The sequence below is a fragment of the Pundamilia nyererei genome, unplaced genomic scaffold (assembly GCF_000239375.1).
Source record: "Pundamilia nyererei isolate P.nyererei 1_Seehausen unplaced genomic scaffold, PunNye1.0 scaffold00178, whole genome shotgun sequence".
Lineage (NCBI taxonomy): Eukaryota > Metazoa > Chordata > Actinopteri > Cichliformes > Cichlidae > Pundamilia > Pundamilia nyererei.
In genome coordinates, this window is record NW_005187579.1 from 46,983 (window position 1) to 56,882 (window position 9,900).

Below are 9,900 nucleotides of genomic sequence, written 5' to 3' on the forward strand. Positions count from 1 at the left end.
GTGTGTGTGTGTGTGTGTGTGTGTGTGTGTGTGTGTGTGTGTGTGTGTGTGTGTGTGTGAGATTTACATTGCTGTGCTTGAGTATGTGTCTGCACATATACTTGGCCAATAAACACGATTCTGATTCTGACAAGCACGCAAACCTCCGTCTTTCTGCCTGTTACAAATAAACACAGTTTATATGTGTACATGTTTATTTGTACATGTACATGTGTACAGTTTTGTTTAATGTTGTACACAGACAGACAAAAGGCACTGAAAAGGAGGAAGAAAAATCTTGATGGAGGAAGAAAATCAGTAGTGTAAGTCTGCCATCTAATGGACTAACATAGTGCTGCAAAAAAAGGGCAGCTACTTTTCATATCATGAAATATGTTTTTTTTTTCTTTATTATTGGCCTTCTTTAGGAAGAAGGTCAGAGGTCAGGTTCAGGTACTCGGAACCTAAAGTCTTTAAGGTGTATGTAAGCACCCCACATGCAGCAGAAATAAAGCTGTAGTGTAAAAAGAGACAGATTGAATTACTGCCAACCAGCTAATGGATGATAAAGTAGTCTGGCAATAATAATTTAAAAAAATGTTTGCGCAGACTTTTTGAAGAAGAAGAAAAAGAAGAAGAAGTCCAGGCCTACTGCTGAGGATAGCTTTGCAGCCCATCAGAACATGCAATGACTGTTTAAGCCACATTAACTTATCATCTTCGCAGCAACGAATTCAACCTGCAAAAAGTCAGAATTATGCTAATACTCGCTCACCTTTTTCTCTTGCTGGTTACCCGGATATCTGGCACTAGTCTGCCAAACTAAAATGCTTGAACCACACTTATTTCTTTATATTTTGCTTCCAGGTAGCCAGACTTTCTACATCTGGCAGTGACTTTTTTGTCACACTGCCAGCACAGTAAAAGCACACCTGGATAGATAAACACAGAATACAACACTATCAGTTATTGAAGCAATGTGTGGTTATTAAAAGAGAACAAAGGGCAGCCATGGTCCAAAAAAGGAGCTTTGAATGTTCTTCAAATAGCCTGGAAGTACTATTCCTGAAGGCTACGCAATGAAATGACAGGAAAGCTTGCCTAAGAGAGTTAAGGCTGTATTAAATAATAAAGCTTGTCATCTGAAATATTGACTTTTAAGCTTGGTACAATTGAAAAAACTTTTTTTGCCTTTTAAAAAAAATAGTATTTCCAAAAATACATGTTTCTGTATGGATTTACCATTTTCCTAACAAGATATAAATAAATGAATAGTATCTCAAGACTTTGACAAAGTACTGTGTATATATGTTGTGTTTTAAATCTGAGTTGCTCTAAATATGATGTGATCTGTTTTGCAGTATTGGTCATAATGTACAATCATTTCTTTATTTGTTGTCTCGGTCATAAACCGAAATACTTTTTAACTATGTTTTATTTCGCTACCTGGAGCGTACATTCACTTGTCTTTTAGGTTGACATCAAAGAATATGGCTGAACATCCATCCGTCCATCATCCATCCATTGTCTTCCGCCTATCCTACGGCTGAACATATTGATGTCAAAACCAGGGACGCTTTTTTTTAATGTTGAAGCCATTGTAGTAGAGTATTTGTATCAGTGGAGGGCGCGCTAAAGGGGGGCGTGGGCGTGTCAACATTAATATATGCGAGCGCAAAGTCTGTAAATTGTTGCTCGTGCGGTGTTGTCGAGAATTTGTGGGCATATACAAGTAGATTTAGAGGGGAATAAAATCAGAATTGCATACAAAATTAAAATAAAAGGAGATTCGGTACGGGTGTCGCCATCTTTAGTAAGGGACAATAACCCAACTCCTATAACACAACTTGTTGTAATTCGCGCAAAGTCGTAACGTGTTTACTTTAAATCGATTTGCAGTGTTCCTAAAAGTACACTGGTACTTACTGCACGATTCGCACACACAGATTGACAAAAATAAAAAAAATGTATATACCTTTACCTCCGAAACGGTTTGCAAGTGGGTCCTTGTCGCCATGTTTACTTTGGGTGACGCCAACTCTCTTCCATTTTCCTCCGCCTCTGGTTGTCAAGAAGATGGCAGCTTCCAGGCAGGCATGAGAGGAAATACTTCTTCACAAATCGAATGAATTTGGATTATTGCCGCAAGATTAGAGCACATATCTGTGTTTTTGCAATAACTGCATCGAAATAAGTGAGTAAAATTCTGAAGCGTCTGTGCCCTTTTCGCTGTGTTGTGTTTTGTTGTAGCAAACCGCCCGGCCATTTTTCTTGTGGGAGCTGTAGACTTAGGCCGATTGTTGAAAAGATGGCTGCTTCCAGAGACGGCATGAAACATAATAACATTGTGTTTATGCTGTTTAACTCAATTTAGCTCAGTTTTAAGACCGTTGCCGAGCTTGCCTTTGTATCAGGTAAATTATGCACGACAGAGAAACTTTAAATTGCGTTGAATTTAATTGAGAAATTCGGCAGCGCTTTGACAGATGCCAGCTAACGCCGTTAGCTCGAGCAAATTAGGTTGAGTAACTAGCCGCTAGAGCTAACGGGGTACGGCTAACATGAGAATTTGAATGCCGCGATTGCAACTTTAAATTTTTTGTAAATCTGGGTAAAAGGTCTCATAGTTGTTTGGCCCTTTAGTCCCATAATATTTGCAACTATTAACACAAACTTTGGATTTTTTATAACGTTGATAATTGCGGTAAAGCGGTTGCAAAGAATGCTAAAGTTGTTAGCTACAATATGGCGACTCCCAGAGAGGCATGAAAATAGCCGACTGTTGCTAACGATTGCAGTAGTGGATAAATTAGTGGTACGACTGTGTATCGTTTTGTGAACACGGGCTTATAATCACCTGTTGGATTTGTATTCATCCTGCCTTGTTTTTTGTTGATGTAGTGGGTTAGTTGTCATGTATTTTTATTTTTCGTTTGCTTCCGCCATTTTTCCGACGGGCAGTAGCGTTAGCGGGTGTTTGTTTGGTTGCAAGATGGCGGCTTCCATGGATTGAATTCAATGGTTAGAAACAACTAATAATAAACTTGGATAATGGCAAGAATTACTATGATTCTTAACAGAAGTACGACGTCATAACTGCGTAAGAGACCATAAAGCAGAAGTTGCTCGAAAGGTTTTGTACAAATATAGTTTATTGCTGTTATTGTTTTTTCTTGTCTTTTTTTGACAGTGTTCATTAATCAAAGCTAACCGCTAACTGTAAAGCCTGCTATAAAGTTAGCTATATTGCACGGTTAGATGCTATTTTTGTATTGCATAGGTTTTATGGAAAGATAACAGAACTATTCAAGCACACATGACTAATGCGTCTTTATTATTTATTTCGGTAGAAGTCATGTCTGCCCCTGGCTCCGCGGTATCTGGGACCACGGCGTCGGTTCTGCAGCCGCGATGGAAACGGGTCCTCGGGTGGTCTGGTCCTGTTCCCCGGCCCAGACATGGACACAGAGCTGTGGCTATAAAGGAGCTTATGGTTGTTTTCGGCGGTGGAAACGAAGGGATTGTGGATGAGCTGCATGTATACAACACCGGTAAGCGCAACTTTGCATAAGGAACTTTATCAATTGTTTCTGCAGAAAGCATCATTTCTTTACAAATAAAATTCAGATATTTAGAAGGCTAACTCAAAGTACTTCTACATCTAAAATAGTACAGTTCATTTCAGTATATGTTTATAATGCGCAAAACTAAATAGCCTTGCAGGCCCCAGTAGGCCAAACAGAAGTCAGCCCCCCCTGTCGGAGAAGGATTTTAATACACGTTAAAAAAGGCGGGCTAAAATAAAATGGATGATGCTGGTTGGTTTAAGCATATCCCCTGCCCCAGTTTCCTGCTTATAAACCAATAAGGGCAGGCAGACTCAGCAGTTGTGTTTGTGTTCCCATTCTTTAATGTAGATTTTAAGTTTATGTTTCCAAAAATAAATAGAGGGTTATTTTTTGCTTCTACTTTTAAGCATTTTAAAGCCTTAGTGGGTGTGATAGCATGTCTTTACTTATTAATTACAATTTGCCACAGGAAAGCCTCCAGAAATAACCCCTTTATTGTTATTGTGTTTTAATTTTTAGCAACAAACCAGTGGTTTATCCCAGCAGTCCGTGGTGATATCCCTCCTGGTTGTGCTGCATATGGTTTTGTCTGTGATGGCACACGGTTGCTGGTATTTGGTGGAATGGTGGAGTATGGAAAGTACAGCAACGATCTTTATGAACTACAGGTAAACCTTTATTGAAAAATAACCCCAGTTTTCGTACTAAGTTTGCTTGTCAGTATAATGAAGGCTTGTAAAGTTTTTATAGCAACAAAATATAGCTGGTATCTAAGTCAGATTTTCCAGAGATATTTACAAGGCAATGTTCATATGTAGGCCATCGTACTGCAAAGTGTCTTTATCAGCTGCATGCGAAATTTTGTCTTGTCTGCATCAGAGATGACTGATACAGGAAAAAATTGAGAAAGTTGATTGCAAAGTTATGTTTCACCCCTGTTACAGTTAAAATATTTACTAGAACAGGCAAATTATTACAATTAAAATCAAGGTCACTTGTAAGTTTCATCACTATACGTGTTACTGAGTGTTCAATGCTCAGCTGTACAGCATTATAGTAAGGTTGTGTCATTGAAACTATGATGACTTGTGAAATGCACACAAGTGTGTTGCAAAGTTTATGGTTTCATTGGTTGTGCTAGTCTTGAGAAAATACATTAAAGGAGTAATGTGTCTTTATTCTTAAAACTGTAGTAGAAAGGTTACAATTTACGTTGTTCTGCTCTTCTAGTATGTTTGGGTTTGCCAAATTTCATTAACCGATCCTGAGAAGTTCTCAAATGTTACGTTTCTGATTTAAAGGATGTAAGGAAGCAGTGTGCCAAAAGTCTTTGTCACCAGATCCCAGGTGGATTTTTAATCATTGGGAAATGGAGTAGCTCTGTAAACAAACACTAAATAAATGTGGACTTGATGAGGGGGGGAAAGTATGTAAGGGTTCAGTCACAATTGTGATACTAAATCTGTCCTTATTTTTATGTTGTCAGAACAAGGAATGTGGTCAGCTTAAGACTTGTTAGTTACAGCTTATGCTGCCATCCATCGACTGATCGTTTTTTTCCACTGTGGTTTTTGCTACAGGCCAGCAGATGGGAATGGAAAAAATTAAAAGCAAAAAACCCGAAGAATGGCCCCCCTCCTTGCCCTCGTCTTGGCCACAGCTTTTCACTGGTTGGCAACAAATGCTACCTGTTTGGTGGACTCGCCAATGACAGCGAAGACCCAAAAAACAACATTCCCAGGTACAGAGGTTTTCTGAACAGTCATCAGGGGAGCACTGTTTTGCAGGACTGCAAATGTTTTTCTGTTTCAGCCACCGACGTGAGTGTCACTGTGTTTTTATTCATCAGATACCTGAATGATCTGTACACACTCGAGCTTCGTGCAGGTTCCAGTGTGGTTGGATGGGATATTCCGATCACATACGGAGTCCTGCCTCCTCCTCGTGAGAGCCACACTGCTGTGGTATACACAGAGAAGGCAACCAGGAAGTCGCGCTTAATAATCTATGGAGGAATGAGCGGTTGCCGTCTTGGAGATCTATGGACACTTGACATTGGTATGTTTTATAAAGTGTAAATGGAGAAATAACAACACTAAAATTGAAATGCCCTGCCGTCAGCCCTCTGAGACATGATGCGATTCACAGAGTATCAGAACAAATGGAACTGAGCATTTCACTGTTAGAGAAGCAATATAGGAAATTGTGAGTTTTCTGTACACAAGCTGCCTTATCTATTTGCATTTAAGAATAGATAACCTTTTATTGATTTTATTTTTTTAATTTCCAGATACCCTGACATGGAACAAACCATCAGTAAGCGGCACAGCGCCACTTCCTCGAAGTCTTCACTCTGCTACCACCATCACAAACAAGTGAGATGACTGCTGCACATTTCCAACAGCAAACTTAATTTTTATTTTACTCATTTTTGAAATTCTGTGCTTGTTAAATGGTCTAAGTGCGAATTCATTTCTCTGTGCAGGATGTATGTTTTCGGAGGATGGGTACCTTTGGTGATGGATGATGTCAAAGTGGCCACACACGAAAAAGAGTGGAAATGCACAAACACTCTTGCGTGCTTGAACCTCGGTTTGTCTATCTCTGTTTTTATTGAAATCATATTTTTTTTGTTTGTTTTTTAAATAGCAAATGTGCAGTGCCACTCTTAACTTTTGTGTAATTCTTCGTTAGACACCATGTGTTGGGAAACAGTGTTGATGGATACTCTTGAAGACAACATCCCCAGGGCCCGTGCTGGTCACTGTGCTGTGGCTATCAATTCCAGGCTTTATGTATGGAGTGGCCGTGACGGTTATCGTAAAGCTTGGAACAACCAAGTCTGTTGTAAAGATCTGTGGTACCTGGAAACAGGTAGGTGTGTTGTAACATGAGTGCTGTTGGAGACAACAGCTCGTTATTAGATAGTATTGAAAATTCTGCTCTCCCCCCCCAGAGCGACCGCACGCCCCTGCCAGGGTGCAGTTAGTCCGTGCCAACACAAACTCTCTGGAGGTGAGTTGGGGTGCAGTCTCCACAGCTGACACATACTTGCTGCAGCTGCAGAAGTATGACATTCCTGCAACTCCAGCTGCAGCCTCTCCAGCTATGAGCGCAACCCCATCGCAGCCGCTTAACTCTCCAAAGAGCCCAGTGCCAGCTGCTGCAGCACCGTCGGCTCAGAGCTTACCACAGACAGGTATTACAATTTTGCATTGTTGTTACCACACCAGGAAGCTCAGCAACTGCAACAACCCAAATTCTACAAGGTGTGAATAATTTGGTTCATTTGTTTTACAGCAGTTTTAAAGGTTGCAGCTCAGCAGTCTGCAACAGGCGCATCTGTTGTCACAGTTCGTCCCAGCCAGCCTGGGAAATCCCCCGTCACTGTGACATCCCTTCCTCCAGGTGTTCGAATGGTAGTTCCAGCCCAGACTACCCAGGGATCGGTATGAGCAGTTTCATACAATTGTGTTCTTTCGCTGTGAACTGCACTGCCAGATCAGCAAATAATGTCAACATTTATTTCTTTTTAACTTTTAGCCAATTGGAAGTAGCCCTCAGATGAGTGGCATGGCAGCTTTAGCTGCTGCTGCAGCAGCAACCCAGAAGATCCCGCCCTCTTCGGCAGGAACTGTCCTCAATGTTCCTGCAGGTGCTACCATTCTCAAAACAGTGGCAGTTTCTCCCAGCACAACCACAGTGAAAGTGGCTTCTCCAGTCATGGTACACGTTGCAGTAAACGCTCTCATTTCCAACATTATGCTCGTCCTATTACAAGCCATTTGTGATAATAAATATGTGCTTGTAGGTCAGTAACCCGGCCACCCGGATGTTGAAGACTGCCGCTGCCCAAGTGGGCACAGCAACTGCATCCTCTCCCACCACTACCACCAGACCCATCATCACTGTGCACAAGTCTGGTGCAGTCACAGTGGCCCAGCAGGCCCAGGTGGTGACCACTGTGGTGGGAGGAGTCACCAAGACCATCACCCTGGTCAAGAGCCCCCTGACCATGGGCAGCAGTGGCACTCTGGTAAGAAAACATGGATTCTTTAGCATAATGTAATACTGCAACTCTACTTGAGAGCACCCTTTGGTGCTTTCACAGGCATGCTTTAAACCATAGATTCTGTAAAATGCTTCCTCGCACTCTGCATCTTTGTATCGATTGGTCACTCAATGGTGGCATCTTTTTGAACCAGTAGGGAGGGTGTAAAAGTTGGCCTACAGTGACTATTGGAAAAGACAGGGAGCATGATGTCAGTGATCTGCATGACTGTCGGTCAGTTAGGGCTAGAATGATTCTAGAGCCACAAGTTTGGTGGTCGAGCATCCGGCTGACCTCCCCATAATATCCGATGTTTTCTGGTGACTCATGAATTTGAGTCTCTCTCCTATGTCGGCAGATCTCCAACCTTGGCAAGATGATGTCTGTGGTACAAACCAAGCCAGTGCAGACATCAGCTGTCACAGGCCAGGCTTCCACTAACCCTCTCACACAGATCATACAGGTCAGCTATCTGCATGAGTGCAGGAAAAAACAGGAGGTAGCTTAAAACTCCTGAGACAGGCACCACGTGTCTTTCCCTGAATAGTTTTCATAACATGCACCTTTCTTTCCAGACGAAGGGTCCACTCCCAGCTGGCACAATCCTGAAGCTGGTGACCTCTGCAGATGGCAAACCCACAACCATCATCACCACCTCCCAGGCTGGAGGCACAGGAAACAAGCCCACTATCCTCAACATCAGCGGAGTCTCTCCTACTACCACTAAGCAGGGTACCACCATCATTAAGACTATCCCCATGTCAGCCATCATGACCCAGCCTGGAGCTACAGGTTTGTTCTCATTCAAGTTTGCACACTTTTTGGCATTTGCTGTGTAAATTAACCTTTAGATTTAGAATTAGTGATTGATCAGTGATTATATTCATGCTTGTGTTTGTCCTTGCAGGTGTAACAAGCAGTGCAGGTATGAAAACGCCCATTACAATCCTTACCACAAAGGTGATGACCACAGGAACTCCTGGGAAAATCATCACTGCGGTGCCCAAACTTGCCACGGCAGCTGGCCAGCAGGGACTGACACAGGTAAATTGTCTCTTTTTGCTCAGCAGCGTTTGGTACATATTGTGTTTGTTGTGCTGCCTGTTTATCCTAAATCTTCTGTTTCTAGGTGGTTTTGAAGGGTGCTCCCGGGCAACCTGGCACTATTTTACGCACTGTTCCCATGAGCACAGTGGGTGGCGTTCGTCTGGTTACACCAGTGACTGTGTCTGCTGTTAAGCCGACTGTCACAACTCTGGTTGTCAAGGGGACTACAGGTATGAAAAAATTACTAAGTAATGATTATGTAAATTAACAGTTTTGTTTCTCTGGTTTCATTTTTCAAACCACATATCTTCCAGGTGTCACCACTCTCGGCACAGTCACTGGTACCGTTTCTTCTAGCTTGGCGGGAGGCACAGTTGATAGTTCAACTGCCTCTCTCGTTACTCCCATCACCACACTGGGAACCATTGCTACCCTGTCCAGCCAGGTCATCAACCCAACTGCCATTACAGTTTCAGCTGCTCAGACTAGCCTGACTTGTTCCTCCGCACTGCCCTCTTCTACTATGACAGTGCAGGTAATACTCAGCAGCTCCACTTTGTAATATTTGTATTTTAGTCATTAGGCTTTGAAGCTCTTGCAGTAGCATGTGTCATAAGCTTTAAGTAGTATATCACAACATGCTGAAAAAGACCATATGTGAAGATGTTGCTACCTCTTCTTGTAAACACAGACTAATGGAGAGCTGCTCCTCAGAAATTTTCAGACAGTCAATGAAGTTCTTCTGTTTTAGACCATGTATAACATACTATTTGCCTTAGAGCTGACATCTCTTTCCTCTCAGCAGAACCAGCCCACCCAGGTGACTCTGATCACAACTCCCAGTGGTGTTGAGGCTCAGCCAGTACAAGATCTACCAGTATCCATCCTGGCTTCACCAACCTCTGAGCAACCCACTTCCACTGAGGCTGGAGCTGCTGGAGAGAGCTCTGGAACTGTCACTCTGGTCTGCTCTAATCCGCCCTGTGAGACCCACGAAACCGGAACCACCAACACAGCCACCACTTCGTCTGCAACAATTGGAGCAGGGCAGGTCTGCTCTAACCCACCATGTGAAACCCATGAAACGGGAACCACCAACACGGCCACCACTTCCTCAGCTACAATCGGTGCAGGACAGGTCTGCTCGAATCCGCCCTGCGAGACCCATGAGACCGGAACTACCAACACAGCCACAACGGCTTCTTCAAACATGTCTGCGCCACGCATGTGCTCCAACCCACCATGTGAGACCCA

The 9,900-nt window shown here is 42.8% G+C and overlaps 1 protein-coding gene and 1 long non-coding RNA gene across 9 annotated transcripts in view; one reads left to right on the forward strand and one right to left on the reverse strand.

Annotated features, from left to right (window-relative positions):
- LOC102206518 (uncharacterized) overlaps positions 1-2,019 on the reverse strand; it is an 8,327-nt gene extending 6,308 nt beyond the window's left edge. The window contains exon 1 of one of the 2 annotated variants that reach the window (XR_312066.1): positions 1,955-2,019. This is a non-coding gene — a long non-coding RNA (uncharacterized LOC102206518). The remainder of the gene's footprint in view (positions 1-1,954) is intronic. The other variant, XR_001290536.1, reaches the window with a different exon arrangement.
- Positions 2,020-2,025: 6 nt separating this feature from the next.
- The window catches only part of hcfc1a (host cell factor C1a), a 12,586-nt gene continuing 4,711 nt past the window's right edge, over positions 2,026-9,900 (forward strand). The window contains exons 1-18 of one of the 7 annotated variants that reach the window (XM_013914211.1): positions 2,026-2,173; positions 3,330-3,530; positions 4,068-4,216; positions 5,129-5,289; positions 5,398-5,606; positions 5,839-5,923; positions 6,034-6,140; positions 6,243-6,422; positions 6,505-6,747; positions 6,849-6,997; positions 7,092-7,274; positions 7,360-7,584; positions 7,958-8,062; positions 8,175-8,391; positions 8,507-8,643; positions 8,729-8,876; positions 8,961-9,181; positions 9,449-9,890. In XM_013914211.1, the coding sequence (XP_013769665.1) occupies positions 3,335-3,530; positions 4,068-4,216; positions 5,129-5,289; positions 5,398-5,606; positions 5,839-5,923; positions 6,034-6,140; positions 6,243-6,422; positions 6,505-6,747; positions 6,849-6,997; positions 7,092-7,274; positions 7,360-7,584; positions 7,958-8,062; positions 8,175-8,391; positions 8,507-8,643; positions 8,729-8,876; positions 8,961-9,181; positions 9,449-9,890 (3,157 nt within the window). In that variant the 5' untranslated portion in view covers positions 2,026-2,173; positions 3,330-3,334. The other 6 variants (XM_013914206.1, XM_013914207.1, XM_013914210.1 and 3 more) reach the window with 6 other exon arrangements.